At 49.9% G+C, this 17,472-nt stretch overlaps 1 protein-coding gene across 8 annotated transcripts in view; it reads right to left on the bottom strand.

Moving 5' to 3' along the window:
• MINK1 (misshapen like kinase 1) overlaps positions 1-17,472 on the bottom strand; it is a 50,315-nt gene that overhangs the window by 14,833 nt on the left and 18,010 nt on the right. For 7 of the 8 annotated variants that reach the window (XM_061174835.1, XM_061174828.1, XM_061174834.1 and 4 more), the window contains exons 2-4: positions 2,115-2,180; positions 426-482; positions 208-333 (exon numbers count right to left, since the gene is read on the bottom strand). In XM_061174835.1, the coding sequence (XP_061030818.1) occupies positions 208-333; positions 426-482; positions 2,115-2,180 (249 nt within the window). Of the gene's footprint in view, positions 1-207; positions 334-425; positions 483-2,114; positions 2,181-2,496; positions 2,821-17,472 lie in introns of all 8 variants that reach the window. The other variant, XM_061174831.1, reaches the window with a different exon arrangement.

Genomic DNA, 17,472 nt, shown 5'->3' with positions numbered 1-17,472 from the left:
AATTTGGGGGAGGCCCAAAAGAGCTACAGCAAGCTGTGGCTGAGTAATCGTCCACAAAGTCTTGTGCACTGCCGGGAGGGGTTCGGGTCTTGCCGACACCCACAAATATTTTAATGTGTTGCTTTCCCAGGAGCTGTGCACAAAGGCGGGAGAATGGATGGACTAACTGGGGGAGGGGCAGGTGGGCAGGCCAGGGGCGCTTCTCACCCAGAGCTGGTCGTCGTTCCCCGGGGGGCTCTTCTTGATGAAGGCCCCGTAGTAGGTGGCGATGTTGCGGTGGTGAGAGTATTTTTTCAACATGTTGATCTCCTGTTTGATCTCTTCCTCCTCATCCTAGGTGAATCCGGGGAGGTGAGCCCTGAGAGCCCCCCCACAGCCCCCTTCTCAATGCTCTGACCCTCCCTCTGCCCCACACAGCTCCCTACCTCCGTGACATCCATGACCTTGATGGCAGCCAGCTGCCCGGTCTTGACATGCCGACCCTGCAGGACAGAGAGCCAGGCGTGGAGGGATCAGGGTCTACGCTCAGGAAGGGCTTAATTTGGGAGAGGCCACAACTTTTGGCTGTTTTCTGTCTTACAAAGTGCCCCTCACGGTGGCTAGACACCTCAGTTTATGGGTTGGTCATAGACAGAGGGCTACAGGAAAACCACCGAGGCTGGATTCCAAGTGCTACGCTGGATAAAGATGAAGGGTCTCCTCCCCTGAAATGCTCAAGAGGGATGAGTAAGAGACCCTTGTGCTCTGCTCCAGGCTCTCTGGCTTAGACGTCCCAGTTTGAAAGTTAGCATGTGGAGTAAAAGATACCTCTCCATCCTCAGACGGAGCTGGAGGGAGCTGGGGGACGAGGCTGGGAGGGCTTTGCCTCTCCAGCATCTTCTATGCAAGACAAACTGCCTGCGTGCTTTCCTGATCCATCCCCTCTGGTCAGGAGGCCTTTCCCAGAATCACCACCCCCCCAAGGCTTTTTATTATTGTCCACAGGAAAAAATAAAGATAGAGCTGAGATTTTAGGGAACTCGGAGAAACACAGAAGGGCTGACTGACATGTCAATGCCATCACCAGTGCTAATGGGAAGAAACTTCTTCTAGAGTGTGTCCCTGCCATCCCCCCCCCACCCCCCATCCTTCTGAAATTCCTAGCAGGAGCCATCTCAGGCTTGGGTATGAAAGTCCAAGGCTTCCTGGGAAAGAGTGGGGTGGGGGTATTGCCAGCCATGGATTATTTTTATCCTCAGCAGTCTTTTACGACCCCAAGCCCAGAGAAGCAGTAGAACACAGGGCTGCTGTTTCCATGGCAACAACTAGGCAAGAGATGGGGGGATGGGGGGGCGCCTGCTTCCCAAAGCTTACAGGGAAGCAGGGTAAGAGACAGGCAGGTGGTCCCAGTGACCCAGGACACGCAGGCCCCTGAGATGCAGAGGAGACTCGTGAAAAGACTGAGCATCGTATCTGGAGACAAAGCAGCCAGGTATGCGCTCTGGGGCAGCACCTGCCTTAACATCTCTCTGCTGCAGCTGCCTCCCCCCAGTCAAGTGTGACCAGTGGTCAGACCACGTGAAAGGGCTGGGCTGGCCAGGCTAAAAGCCACAGTCAGTGGTCAAGGAAATGCCACTTCTGTGGGGGAGAGAGGCGGCCTCAAAAGCAGAGGGCCTGAGCTTGGGCTCCAGCCCTGCAGCAGGCCACTCAGGGGAGCTCAAGAAAGCTGTTTCCCCTCTGCAGAAGGTCACCCACTAGGTCCCACCAACCCTGAGTCCTGTGGTCTCAGGAGAAGCCAAAACTGCACCTCTGAGCTCTGACACACACGTCCCCATACCCTTCCCACTGCTCCATGTCCCTGTACCATACGCCACCCAGCTCCAGACTGTTCCTGCCGCACCCAGGACTAGTTCTAAACTCAGAGGCAGAGGCCAGCAAAAACACCCCACTTCTTGCTGCTTCCTTCCCTTATGACTTTTATCCCTCTCCTCTCCCTCCCTCCCTGGTCCTCCCTCCCCTTTGCCAGGGCCCCCAGCCCCTATCATTCCCCCCAGCCCCCCTCAAATCTCCAGACTGGGGCCCACTCCCTAGGAGGCCCATGGGAGTGGGCCTCGCTGCTGCACACAGAGCCTCACCTTGTACACCTGTCCGTAGGTTCCATTGCCGACCACCTCCACCAGCTCAAAGATTCCAGCAGGGTCCTGGGGGAGGGAGAGAGAAAGAATAAGGTGTCAGCAGTTCAGAACAGGACCATGTAGCTAGAAACACAGAAGAGCTATTCAACCAGGAGACGACAGTGAATACTACTACATGGGGCTGCAGGCGGGCCTGACGGCCAGGTGCCCTCTTCCTGGACGGGGTCAGAGTTCATGTTCTAGGGGAAAAGTCAGAAGGAGGGGAGAGAAAACAGAAGTCAGAGCCCCTCTGGCTATTCAGACATGCTGCTGCTTCCAAACTCGGTGACAAACTCTGAGAGCCTGTGGCCTCATCTGCTCCATGGGATACCTGAGTACCCACCTCTGGGCTGGGGTCAACTTCAAACGAGGAAATGCCCATAAAATGCTTAAGACGGTGCCTGGCAAAAGTTATTTCATTTTATTTTTTATTATTCATTTATTTATTTTTGGCTGCGTTGGGTCTTCCTTGCTGTGCGCGGGCTTTCTCTAGTTGCAGTGAGTGGGGGCTACTCTTCCTTGCGGTGCGCGGGCTTCTCATTGCGGTGGCTTCTCTTGTTGCGGAGCACGGGCTCTAGGTGCGTGGGCTTCAGTAGTTGTGGCGCACGGGCTTTGTTGCTCCGCAGCATGTGGCATCTTACTGGACCAGGGATCGAACGCGTGTCCCCTGCATTGGCAGGCGGATTCTTAACCAGTGCGCCACCAGGGAAGTCCCACTGGCACAAGTTATTTTATTTTTTAAAAGCAGGGATGAGGAAAGCTAGGAGGGGCCGAAATGTGAAAGCCACCCTCCTTGCGCCCTTCTCCCCCTTCCCAGTCCTCCTAAGCCCCAGGGCTCCCAGCATGTGGCGGGTAACGGACCTGGGCAGGGAATGGAGAGCAGAGAGGGGTGGTGAGAAGGGAGAACTTGCAGCTCCCGCTTTCCCGAGCCAAGCAGTACCAGGAGAGGAGGGGAGGGGGCCCGCAGGGCTCAGACAAAGCGTCCCAAAGAGGCTCATCGCCGGCTGGGCCAAGCAGCACAGCGGCTGGGAGGCCACCCACCCCGCCCTGGCAGGGCTTCTTTCTGAGAGAGAGGGTGGGCAGTGGGGCTGCAGGCTGAGTGGCCGGCCCAGGGCTGCCTGCACCTCCGCCGGACAGGCTCACAGGCAGGTTCTCGCCTTCCGGCAGGACGGAGACAAGGCATATGTTACTTCGGAAGCAAACTCCCCAGGCGACGCCCGTGCTCCTGCGCTGACAGCCCTAACAGCATATAATCCAAAACTCCTTCCTCCCTGATTCTGAAAACCAATATAGGATTTTTATGAAAACAACCAAAAAAACTCCGAAACCAAACAATCCTCCTCCTTCATTCACGGCAGCAAGCGTGTGGAAGGGAACCTGGGTGTGCTGGAGACCAGGGAGGCCCCAGCCCCGGGCTTTGTTAGGATGTCCCGGGAGGACTGCAAGTGTCGCCCTGGCTCCTGGGTGTCCCTGTCTGAGCCTGTGCCGCCATGCACTGTGGCTGTGCGCTGACTTGCCTATAAATTCCGGAAGGAAGGGCCTGAATCCTCCTTGCTCACCTGTGTGTCCAGCACCGAGCCCAGGGCCTGGCAGGCAGCAGCCTGAAAGAATATCCCAGAACTGCCCAGGTGGAAGCCTTGATAGAAGTTGCAGAGGGATTCCTTCCACTGGCTCTGGAGGGGCCTGGGCTGACCAGACCAAGAATTTCATGGTTCTATGTTCAATTATTTAGCTCCAGCTGAAGTGACTAAAAAAAACCCCTTGAACAGGTCTAAAAAACAGCAGGCTCCACAGGAAAGGGAGAAAATGTCAGTGCAGCGTGGGGGGCTGATGAGAGGTCTGTCTGAACCTGAGAGCTGCAGGGGACCTGGAAGAAGTTACCTCATCCACCTGGAAGTCTAGACTCAGAGGCGTGAAGGGAACACAGTTCCCAAAAAAATCTCCCCCAAAGAAGGCCTCATCCATTCTGGGGCCTCTTAACCCTAACCATTGGGAAGTCCTTTCTTACATCTTAATTCTTTCTGAGATGGATAGTGGTAGGAAAAAGGACTCATGGACTTGACTTTCTGGACACCCCTAATCTAAGAGGGGAAATATAAGTGGCCTGTTAGAGTCATGATGATACACCACCATCACCTCGGATCAGCACAGATTTAAGTTTGTAATCTTAGCTCCCAGTCTGTCTCCTTCTGGTACGTTTGGGAGGCACTGAGGGATGAAAGGACAGCCTTTGAGGTCAGACACTCAGGTTCAGATACTGATTTAATGGTTTCGAGCCTGTTTCCTGACCCACAGCCAGGAAGACCACACTTACTTGAAAGGGTTATTCTGAGGATTAAGCTGAGACCACGCATGTGACACAGCAGTCCTGATACCAAACATCCTCCACAGAACGTGCTCCACAGAGGCCTGGCCCTGCTTGGCTTCTTTTTTTTTAATAAATTTATTTATTTATTTATTATTTATTTTTGGCTGCATTGGGTCTTTGTTGCTGCGTGCGGCTTTCCCTAGTTGCGGCGAGCGGGGGCTACTCTTCATTGCGGTGCGCAGGCTTCTCATTGCAGTGGCTTCTCTTGTTGCGGAGCTCGGGCTGTAGGCGTGCGGGCTTCAGTAGTTGCGGCATGCGGGCTCAGTAGTTGTGGCTCACGGGCTCTAGAGCGCAGGCTCAGTAGTTGTGGCGCATGGGCTTAGTTGCTCTGTGGCATGTGGGATCTTCCCGGACCAGGGCTCGAACCTGTGTCCCCTGCATTGGCAGGCGGATTCTTAACCACTGCACCACCAGGGAGGGCCCTCCACTTCTTAATAGCAGCACCATCTTCACCAAAGTCCACCTCTGCAGCACCTTCTTCTCCCTCCCTTCCTTCTCCACCTCACACTCACCCTGTCCTTTCTCCCTTCAAGATGCCCATTTGTCTCCTCCTCTCCATTCCTGAAGGTGCCACCCTAGGCCCACCCTTCACTCCTCCTTCCCGGAGCGCCTGCCTCACCATCCTGCCTTCTGCTGCTGCTGCCAAAAACAGCACTTTCCTGATCTTACTCCTCTGCCCAGAACGGGCATGGCCCCCCGCTGCTCACGGAAGGGAGTCCCAGCACCTAAGCCGGATACTTAAAGTTGCCCCATCATTAACCAACCGATATATATTGCCTGAGTGAGTGTCTACATTGGCCCTGCACTGGGCTGGGCCCTAATCAGGGGAGATCTGTCAGGCAACTTTACCTTCTTTCGTTTACCCATTAAATATTTATTGTGCACTGACTGCGTCACAGGTCCTCAGTTAGGCACAACGGGGATCTCAATGGTGTATGAGAACCATGGACGGTCCCTCAAGGGCCTTATGATTTTACAGACAGGCCAAGCACCCCAACATGGACATGCGGCGGTTTATGATTACACGCCATGAGAGCACTCGAAGGCACTCAAGTCTGGAGTAGAGGCAAGAGCGCTGGAGAGTGACTTCCTAGAGGGAACGGAGCTGTGTGTCTCTGAGCAAGTATTTAACTGTCTGGGGCCTCATCTTCCTCACACAACTGAGAGGAAGCTGGACTAGGTAAAAAGTCTGCTCTGCAGTTTCAGGGGACAGAACTAAATTCAGAGTGGGAATCTCAGGCAGGCTCCCTGGAAGAGGTGGTATCTGAGTGGTGACAAGAACTGAAGAGTGGGGAAGGCCAGGCCCTGCTGAGGGACAGTAGTTTGGGTTTGGATGTTGAGTGTGAGATGTTAGGGGATGCACAGAAGTAAATGTCTAACAGGCAGCTAGAAACAAGGGTCTGGAGGTAAAGATTTAGAGGACGTTTGTGAGTGTGAGACATGGTGTCCAGGGTGAGTGCACAGGGAAAGAGGACTAGAAGGGCCAAGGCCAGCCTCTTGGAGGAAGGGCCACGTGCTGCACACCGGCGAACAGAACAGACACCAGAGGGGAGGCGGTCAAAGAGGACTGAGAGAAATGCCACTGGCCTTAGCACCGGGGGAGCCGCTGGGCATCCCTGTGGAAACTGCAGCTGTAAGAGCAGAAGGCAGACAGCGGGGGCTGGGGGAGGCGGGGTGATGAGGAAGTGAAGGCTCGGGGTGCAGCACCCTCTCTGGAGAAGTCTGACTTTGAGAGGAAGGGGGAAAAGCAGAGGAGGCAGCAGGGTCAGACACAAGGGTTTGCAAAATAGGGAAGATCTCTCATGCTTAAGAGTTATCACATGACCCAGCAATTCTACTCCTAGGTAGATACCCAAGATAATTGAAAACATATGAACACACAAAAATCTGTACATAAAATGTTCATAAAATAGGGAAGGGAAGAAGACAAAAAGAGAGGAGACTGATGATGCCTGACGAATTGATTTTTTAAATGATATACATGTGTGCGTATGTATGTATGTATTAGTATGTAAACTGTATCTTCCACTGGATTACAGCAATGATCAAATACAACAGTGCCTATTTCTCCCTGACACACATAGCCAAGGATTCAGAATGCCCAGAAATGAGTAATACCACAGTTCAAATACGATTTATGCATTGATCTGGCTTTAAATGTGGGCCCTTCGAATATCTGCCTGTCTGTGTGCCTGGCCACCCTCTTCGATGATGATCTAGAAGAGGCACCCCCAGAGGGAGGTGCTGTGCTGCTGGGAAGCCCCCAGGCGGTCCTGGTCGCCTCCGCACACAGGCACAGCTCTGTCACGATGCTACTGTCGGCCTTCTCCGGCTCCTTCCCTTGGTGCCCAGACTCTTTGTTCTCAGCAGCCCGGTTCTTGTCCAGCCAGCTGCTGGGAGGTGGAAAGGGATGGGGACAAGGGTGCGGGTAACTAATGAAGGAGGGAGAGAGAAGGACCGGAAGAGATGAGACGTGAAGAGACACTGGTCTGTTGAGGGTAAAGAGGAAGGAAGATGGGGGAGCTCCATGAATACCCAATGACCTTGACTTAAATGATTATGTCGGAGGGAAGATCATCTGCCAAGTAGGAGTGTGGGGCTTGAGGAATGAGGTGGAAAAGCTTGGAATAGATGCTACACAGGGTGCTTTAGGATATGTAAGAATCCTAGGGGGCTTCCCTGGTGGCGCAGTGGTTGAGAATCTGCCTGCCAATGCAGGGGACACGGGTTCGAGCCCTGGTCTGGGAAGATCCCACATGCCGCGGAGCAACTAGGCCCGTGAGCCACAACTACTGAGCCTGCGCGTCTGGAGCCTGTGCTCCGCAACGAGAGGCCGCGATAGTGAGAGGCCCGCGCGCCGCGATGAAGAGTGGCCGCCGCTTGCCGCAACTAGAGAAAGCCCTCGCACAGAAACGAAGACCCAACACAGCCAAAAATAAATAAATAAATAATTAAAAAAAAAAAAAAAAAAAAAAGAATCCTAGGATCCTACTCCAGAGATTCTGATTTAGCACCATAGGTCTGGGGTGAGGAGCAGGAATCTGTATGTTTAACAGATCCCCTGGGTGATTCCAATGCAGAGGGTCAATGGACCCATTCGGAGAGACTGAGCTGCTCTAGGGAGTTAATAACAGGTGAATGGAAGGTACAGGACTGCCGGCGAGCAGCAGAGATCTGAGTGGAGTCACAGTGGTGGAGTGCTACCGCTCTCACCTACAACAGCTCTGCAGCAGCTCCGTCTGCACTGACTCAGCTCATGCCCCTTTTTTTCTATGTTCATGTGGCCAACCCTCCCTAAAAATGACCTCTCTTGTCAGCCAAGCCAAATCCCAAGGTTTTTGTTTGTTTGTTTGTTTTTTGGGTTTTTTTTTTTTTTCAAGAAATCTTCTCTACCCACTCTAGCCCACCACAAGCTATCCAACCCATGAATTTCAACCTCAATTTCACATATTAATCTCATCCATTAGACTGATCAACGAGTTCAGCAAGGTTGCAGGATGCAGGATCAATATATGAAAACCAATTCTATTTCTATATACTACAATGAATGATCCAAAAAGGAAATTAAGAAAACAATTCCATTTATTTACAATAGCATCAAAAAGAATAAATCGAACCAAAGAAGTATGAAACATGTACACTGAAAACTATGAAAACACTGTTCAAAGAAATTAAAGAAGCCCTAAGTAAATGGAAAGCTATCCCGTATTTATGGATCAGAAGACTTAGTATTGTTAAGATCTACACATTCAGTGCACTTCTATCAAAATCCCAGCTGTTTTTTGTTTTTTTGTTTTGCAGAAATTGACAAGCTTATCCTAAAAATCATATGGAAATGCAAGGGATCCAAAAGAGACAAGAAATCTTGAAAAGGAAGAATGAAGTTAAAGGACTCACAATTCTCAACTTAAAAACTTACTATAAAGCTACAGAAATCAAGACAGCGTGAAAAAACAAAAATAGATACCGTGATAACTGGCATAATGATAGACATATAGATCAATGGACTGGAATTGAGAATCCAAAAATAAACTCTTAAATTTGTGGCCAATTGACTTTCAACAAGAGTACCGAGACTGGGACTTCCCTGGTGGCACAGTGGTTAAGAATCCGCCTGCCAGTGCAGGGGACACGGGTTTGAGCCCTGGTCCAGGAAGATCCCACATGCCGCAAAGCAGCTAAGCCCGTGCGCCACAACTACTGAGCCTGTGCTCTAGAGCCCGCGAGCCTCAACTACCGAGCCCTCGTGCCACAACTACTGAAGCCCACGCGCCTAGAGCCCGTGCTCCACAACAAGAGAAGCCACCGCAATGAGAAGCCTTTGCACTGCAACGAAGAGTAGCCCATGCCTGCCGCAACTAGAGAAAGCCCGCACACAGCAACGAAGACCCAACGCAGCCAAAACGAAATAAAATAAATTTATTAAAAAAAAAAAAAAAAAAAGAGTACCAAGACCATTCAATAGTCTTTTCAACAAATGGTGCTGGGACAACTGGATATCCATATTTAAAAGAATGAATTTGGACCCGTATCTCATACCATACACAAAAAATTAACCCAAAATGGATCACCTAAAAAGGTAAGAGCTAAAACAATAAAAAAAAAACAAAAGAAAACACAGGAGTAAATCTTCGTAATCTTGGATCAGGGAATGGTTTCTTACATATGACACCAAAAGCACAAGTAACAACAACAACAAAAAGGTGAACTGGACTTCATCAAAATCTAAAACCTTTGTGTTTCAAAGAATAGCATCAAGAAAGTGAAAAGACAACCCACAGAATAGGAGAAAACATTTGCAAATTATATATCAGCGATAAGGGACTTGTGTCTAGATAAAAGACATATCTGATAAGGGACTTGTATCCAGAATACTAAAAGAAACTCAAGAATAAAATAACTCAACAATAAAAAAGAGAAATAACCCAACTTAAAAATGGGCAAAGGATCTGGATAGACATTTCTCCAAAGAAGATATACAGGGGCCAATAAGCACATGAAAAGATGTTCTACATGAGTCACTAGGGAAATGCGAACCAAAACCACAAGACACCACTGCACACCCACGAAGGTAGCTATAATCACAATGACGGATAATAACAAGCACTGACGGGGATCTGGAGAACTTGGAACCCTCATACATTGCTGGTGGGAATGTAAAATTGTGTAGTCACTTTGGAAAACAGTTTAGCAGTTCCTCAAGATGTAAAACAGAGAGTTATCACATGACCCAGCAATTCTACTCCTAGGTAGATACCCAAGATAACTGAAAACATATGAACACACAAAAATCTGTACATAAAATGTTCACAGCAGCTTTATTCATAACAGCCCAAAAGTAGAAACAATCCAATGTCCATCAACTGATGAATGGATGTGATATATCCATTTACAGATATTCCAGTAATATGATATTCCAATAATGGAATATTATTAGGCAATAAAAAGGTATGAAATAATGATACATGCTATGGCATGGATGAACCTTGAAAACATTATGCTAAATGAAAGAAGACAGTTAAAAAAAAAAAACCCACATATTGTAAGGCTCCATTTATGTGAAATGTCTATAATAGGCAAATCCATAGAGACAGAAAGTAGATTGATCAGTGGTTTCCAGGGGCTGGGAAGAGGCAGGAATTGTAGTGACTGCTAATGGGTACTGGGTTTTATTTGGGGCTGATGAAAATGTTCTGAAATTAGATAGTGGTGATAGCAAGTCTGTGAATACACTAAAAACCACTTTAAAATACTTTAAAAGGGTGAATTTTGTGCTATGTGAATTATATATCAATAGAGCTGTTATTAAAAATAATAATCCCAAAGCCCCTCTCATAATGCTCAGTAAATTATTGTTGATTAGTGACAATTTCCATTCTAAGAAAGCTACCCTACTAACATGAAAGGGAGCCCCCCAAAGTGCTTCTGGTCTAATAACACATGTGAAAAAGTCCTGAGACAAACACAGACAATGATAAAATATAACCGTGTATATGATATAGAATTAGGCAACCTGGTTTCTATTCTTGGCTCTGCTGCTAACAGGCTGTGTGTCTGGGGGCAAGTCACTTAACCTCTCTGGGTTCCCTTTCAACAAGAAAACTTTCCAGTTCTAACTCTATGATTCTAAATGCTCAAGTCCACACTCCACGAAGCTGCCAACCGGATGACTATGTATTACTTCCTTACTGTGTGCCAGGAGTTGTGTTAGGCTCTGGAATACAGCAATGAGTAAAATGGGGCAGTCCCTGCCGTAAGGGTGTTTCCGTTCTGATGGGGGAGACAGACACTAAACAACTCTACAATTCTTTAATTATAACTGTGGTACCGCTCATGTGCCACGGAGAAGCACAGGGTGCTAAGAGAACAAACTTGACCAAGTCTGGGGAATCAGGGAAAGGCTCTACTAAGGACGACATATTTAAGCTGGGGTCTAAAAGCCTTCCCAGGACCCTCTGAGCAATGAATGCTATTATCTGTCCCATCCCTGTGGCCCTTATCTTGACTACCTCATGAGATCTCCCACATTTTCTGTCTCACAGATCTCTTTCATTGCCCACCCTTCCCATATCCCTCTAATAATTAAACAGCTAATAGTTTTTGAGCATTTTCTTTGGTCCTGGTACTGCTGAGCACTTTAGAAGTATAATCTCATAGCAAACTCTAAGGTAGGTGTTATTGGCATATTTATTTCACAGGGAAGGAATTTTAGAGCAATTAAATGACATGCCCAGGATTACACACAGCCAGGAAGTGATGGAGCCAAGGTTTGACCTCAAAAGTTGACTCCCAGGCCTGCTTTGCCCTGATCAAAGCTCCTGTTGCCTAAGGGACCACGTTTTCAATCATTTGATCCCTTCCTTGCCCTAGTCATAGCTCATGAGTCCAAGAGATGGGCTCCTGGTCCAAAGGTAGCCAGTCCAAGACCAAGAGAAGAAACGAACGAGGGCAAATTTCCCTCTCAGCCATTCCAACTAAAACCCAGAGGGAAGATGCCAGGTAGGTACCTGGAGAGTCAGGGCTGCAGAGGCCACTCTTATCTCAGTAAAGGAAAGCAGAGGCTGTTTGTGAGCAGAATGGAGGGAGAGGGAAGTGGCGGGGAGACCTGACTGGTTCTCCCTGTGCCCTGATGCTACCACGACCCAGCTCCACCCTACATTTCCATCTCCAAGGAACTGGCTATGTATGCTGCATGCAGTTCATGTGCTCGGACTGCGGTGAGATTCTGGACCTTGAAGTAAATAAAAATCAACAGTGAGAGCCAGCGCTGTTCTAAGAGCTTTACACATACCACTGAATTTAACCCCACAAAACTCCACGACATTGATACTATTATGATTCTCATTTTACACACGAGTGAACTGAGGCTCAGTGAAGGTAAGTAACTTGCCCAACAGCTAATTAAGCGGCAGAGCCAGGATTTGAATGCGTGTAGCCTGGCTCCAGAGTCTCTGCTCTAACTATCCCTTTATTCAACCTCACTCGAGCAGGTTCCCTGCAACCGAACAAGCCAGATCGCAACATCACTATTTAACTTTTCTCATGATTATGTCTCATCTCCCCAAGTAGAAGAGAAGCTCTTTCAGGGCAGGAACCATGCTCAGGTGATACCTGGATACCATCTGGTATGAGAGCTCTGCAGACTTGCACTGATATGGGTGCCCAAATGTTTTATTATATTACCTGGGCAGCTTGGAATCTGTATCATACGCAAAATCACTTTTGTTGCATTGTGAGCATGTGGGTGACAGTCTGTGGCTACTTTCTTTCACTCACTAGGGTTTATGTTACTAAGCATTTCTTATCCTCCATATATTTTATACATTAAAACTCTATAAAGCCTTCAGTTGGTGGAGACGTTGCGGAAGGCAGCATAGAAGTGTTGGAATCAATTACTGAAGACTGGGGCTCTGAGCCACCTGACAGACCCCCTCATCCAGGTCAAAAACTGCCAGAGAGATGTTACATGGCACCGGGCTTTATGTCATATGATGTCATTTACGATTTATAATTGTACGTGTTCAGGTATGAAGAGACAGCAGTGATGTAATCTGCAATAACTCTCCGGGTAGATGTGCCTCCAGGTGCAATACAAAGGACCGCGTTCCACACGCGCATTTCATCCTGACACGCACGTGCACACATGCAGTGACATGCAGCTCATGCAGGATGCTGCCCTCGCACAACTCTCGAATCGCCTGGCGCCTATTCCTGTTTTCCTTACAGCACCAGGTGCATTTCTAAGTACCTGTGAGGTGCTCAGATGCTTGTTGATTTAACCTTTAAATGCCAGCACAGCAAGGTAGAGGTGGGTTTGGTCAAGGAAAGCGTTCTGCAAGAAGTGGAGGATAAAGAAAAGAGCTGGAGGGGCTGGAGGGAGAGAAGAGGTGCCAAGCTGGGTGGGTAAAGAGGAGACACGCAGCCGGAGGCGGGGCAAGGGGGCAGACGGAATGGGTTGTCCCTTCAGACTCTTCTCCTCTAAGTCCCCCTTTAATGATTTCGAGTGAGTTAGTCTCCCCAGCTGTAGCCCGAAGACTTCCTGAAAGGCACTGCCTTGCGCTTCAGAATCTCCCCAGCATCTGACATGCTATGTGCTTGATAAAAGTCAGCCAAACAAAAGGACTGGGCACAGAGCCTTGATCCATCCCAAGGCGCCGACCTGCACCTTCGTCGTGGGCTCTGCTCACCAGGACTAGCCAGGAGAGAACTGGGCACAAACTGGCCTTGGGCTCTTCCTTCCTTGCTCTGCAGACCCCCAAGGGGCTCCCTGGATCCCCCCACCAGCTCGTATCTGGAGAAAGCACAAGGGGGAGATGGCGAACAGAGCTCCGACAGACAGCAAGGCAGTTACTCTGACCCTGGTCAGCACCAACTGGCATTCTCCTTTTCCTTCTCTGGAAACCAAGAAATCATTTTAATGCAGTAGTACTGACTGAGATTAGGTGAAAAAGGAACGCTGTGACTATTTCCCAAGAGAAAAACGTGAAAGAGTTTATGCATCAATGTTTGAGGACTGGCTGGGATGGGGTGGCAGTGGGGAAAATAATAACTGAAGCTCAAGGACGGGGAGCCGTGAGCCACGGCTGCAGGACACGGAAAGGAGAGAAGGAGAAAACCCCAACTGCTCCCTCACAATTAGTTCGTGGGTACCTAGAAATGTACAGGAGCAGTCTGGGGTCACGGTGGAATCAGGATGAAGGGGTGAGTGACAGAAGGGGCAAAAGGAGGCCAGCCCCTCAGGTTTGGGGTCAGTTCTTTCATTCATTCATTCATTCATTTATGGCTGCGTTGGGCCTTCGTTTGGGGTCACATTTCTATCTATCTGTCTATCTATCTATCTATCTATCTATCTATTTATTTATGGCTGCATTGGGTCTTCGTTGCTGGGTGCGGGCTTTCTCTAGTTGTGGCGAGCAGGGGTTACTCTTCGTTGCAGTGCGCAGGCTTCTCATTGCGGTGGCTTCTCCTGTTGCGGAGCATGGGCTCTAGGTGTGCGGGCTTCAGTAGTTACGGTGCGTGGGCTCAGCAGTTGTGGCACACAGGCTCAGTAGTTGTGACTCGCGGACTCTAGAGCGCAGGCTCAGTAGTTGTGGTGCACGGGCTTAGTTGCTCCGCGGCATGTGGGATCTTCCCGGGCCAGGGCTCGAACCCATGTCCCCTGCATTGGCAGGTGGATTCTTAACCACTGCACCACCAGGGAAGTCCTGGGGTCACATTTCTTGAAGTGGTCCAGAGCTGGCAGATCAGACCCTCAGTCCCAGGGCTGATCCACCGATAACACCTCTTCTAACCACATGCGTCCCCCTGTGCTGCTTCAGATCGTCCACCTCCAAGTGGGGAGAGACGTGTGTGCTGTGTCTGCTCTGCACACAGATGAAATCCCCTGAGGGGTACAGGGGTTTTTGAAGTATTTAACAAGTGCAAACTGTTATTATCAATATTTGCAGCATCTTTTTAAACTGCCTGCCAAAGACTGCCTTCTTAAACCTTGGGTCTACCTTCTAGGAGCTTATAAATCAGACACTAACACAGAGAATTAACATGTGGAGAAGAGTTACATATGCTAAAACATCAGGGGTAAGATTGCTTGTGAGGCAACTGTAGGAGAAGCAGGTCGGATAGGAAAATCTGTCCCCCGCTTTTTTTGCTGACCCATGAGTCTTAAAGTTACAGGATTTCTGAGCTGGAAGGCCCCATCCATTAAGAATTCCAGGAGATTCTAGGAGGCTGCTGGAATGGTAGAAAGAACTAGAAAGACCTACAACTCTAAAGCTTGGGAAGGGCTGAGAATCCTTGGGAAAGAGACAAGGGAAGGTCTGGTCTCTCCAGTGCTTCAGGCCCAGCAGTGACTATTCACTGGTATATGCCCTGGCAGGTCCTCCTACTGAAACCAGTGTGGTTCCCTAACCCGGGCAAGGTGCCATCCTACCCCAAATGGGGGAGCACTGCCAGGAGGCGGGTGCCAGTGCCAGGGTCGGGGGGATAGGAGGACAAGTGCTGGGGAGGGGGGCCACAGCCCCACCTCCCCCTATTGCCGAGCACACCAGGACTCCACAGAGGACCACAGACTCAGAGAAACCTGTGATACAGATGGGGGACGGGAAAAAGAACCGCAGGGCCACTAGGGAAAGAGAATGGGAACTTGCGGTCCACAGAGGGAACCAAAGAGAGCTGGCAGGATGGAGTCCGGAGCCAAACCACCCTCTTGCCTGGAAGAACGGGGCTGCCAGAGCCTGTGGAGCCTCTATTTATCTAGTACTGAGACTAGGCTGGGTTGAGAGGCCCTCCCACCCTCCCCCCCTGAGGAAAACAATAGGCCTGTTTTCCTGAGCTCTTCCTGTGACCCAGCAGGCCCACACAAAGAGGAAGAGGGGGGGCAAAGGCAGGGCTGGTACCAAGGCACAGCCTGGGGGAGGGGGACCTTCAATCTGCTAGAAGCTCATCAGCGGCCTCAAAACCACCCCCCAAACACCAACCATCTAAGCACTAAAACACTGACTGCCATACAAATGCAGCTTTAAACCCCATCCCTTAGTCCCACTACCAACGAGATCACTAACCCTAAACCCCTTCTATCAGAGCCGCCACCAGAAAACGGCAGACAGGTTTCCCCAGCAGCTCGAATCCCACAGAGATGCAGGCACACTCAGTGCTGGCAGAGATGGTGGGGGGGGGGCAGGGGCGGGTGTTCTGGTGGAGAGTGGACACTGGATGCCCTTCAGTTAGCTGTGAGCAGCTATATAAAGGATGTGCGTATATGTATGCACAGGAGAAGAAATATGGGAGGGTGTGTGTTTGCGAGAAAGAACGTGGGTTAAGAGGAGGCAAATGGGAACAAATGTGTGGGCTGGGGGTAGGGAAGCGGCAGGAAAAGTTTCATCAGGTCACCTCTTCCTTCATCCCCAAGCAGAGAAAGCAGACACAGCCCCAAGGACCCAAGGGGTCCTGACGCCTGCCTCTGTCAACAGAAGGTGGCCCTCCGAGGCCTGAGTCGGCCTCCATCTACCCTCTGCCAACCCAGGGAGTGTGTCGTGTTACCCCCATTCCTACCCCAAGGGCTCAGTATGGAAAGCGGGCCCAAGGCCAAAGCATAAAGACAAATACTCCCGTGGGAAAAAGGAAGCCGGCAGAAGGATCGTCATGGCACCTCCTCACTGAGCCAACAAACTGGACGGAAGAGAGCTCAAAAGGGAGGTTAAAAACCTCCTCAATTCCCCAGTGTCCACAACGTCCAGTAATAAACTGGACGGCCTTCAAGAAACTCCTTTTCCAGCTTTCATTACTCTCTAAAACTGACACTCCACTCTGCTCTGGATAAGCCTACCCCTCACACTGCGGAACTGAATTGCATCCTTTTATTCTGGTTCCACACTGTGAAGTACTAGTCCTCTGTTTATCGGCAGATTTGAAGTATTTTTACGGGAAAGGAGTGCAGGAGGGGAGGAAATCAAGTATGCCCTGGGAGTAGAGGGGCGGGAAAGAAACCAGGAGAGATATTTATGTGCTGGCAGAAGGGTAGTTTTTAAGTCACTCCTCCTGGGTCTCTACGCCAGAAGGACATACACACGAACATGAACGAACACACACACACACACACAGATACATGCAGAGGCAGAAGCAAGTCCAGACCCGACACACACATAGACACAAATACCATGCTGATCAGAAACCAGTAAGAGCAGACAGGAGCCCTGCCTGAGCCGGGCTGGGAGCAGTTCCCCTCCACACCTCAATGCCCAGGATCCCCACAGACACGGCTGCCCCAGACACAGGCCCTGGGCTGGGGGCTTTATCCAGACCAGAGGTCTTCATGGATGGAGAGGCCCACAGGAGGCGGGTAGCAGGGAGCTAGACGAAGAAGCAGAGGAGAGAAAGTCAGGCAGTAGGGGAGAGAGGGGAGGAGAAGGGCCCAGAATTCAAGCAGCCTTGTGCTGGTTCTAAAATGGCCGCAAGCAAGGCAGGGGACAGATGGTCTCTTTCTGATGCTGAGCTGGAGAAGTGGGGAAAGGGAAAGGGAAAAAATTACCATTGCAGTCAGAAATTTAAAAATAAACCAAAAAACCTAAAAGATAAACAGCCTGCTTCTGAGGTTTCGCCTGCCTCCAGAACCTAAGGGAAAACAGAGAACTGCAGGCCTGTGGGGACAACCCCCAGCCTCAGGTCTGAAGACTGCTGGAGGTCATTCTAGCCATCCCCCTGCCCAGAGCCGGAAGATCTTGCAAAGTCTTCTAGGCAGCTGAGGTGGTATCTTCCCTTTACCTCTCTAATACTCACTTCTCAAGTCTCAACTTTTTAAGGCCTTTGCGTTTAAAATGTTACAAGCTATCAGAGTTTGACCTTGGCTCTGCCACAAGAATCAGTCTCTGTAACCAGGAGAATCAAGTTCACCACCTCCCAGCTGCTGCCACTGCTGCCATCAGCCAATCACCTAGCTCTCCACAATCTACAGGT

The sequence above is a fragment of the Eubalaena glacialis genome, chromosome 19, assembly GCF_028564815.1.
Source record: "Eubalaena glacialis isolate mEubGla1 chromosome 19, mEubGla1.1.hap2.+ XY, whole genome shotgun sequence".
NCBI lineage: Eukaryota > Metazoa > Chordata > Mammalia > Artiodactyla > Balaenidae > Eubalaena > Eubalaena glacialis.
This window is presented reverse-complemented; position numbering and strand designations above follow the sequence as displayed.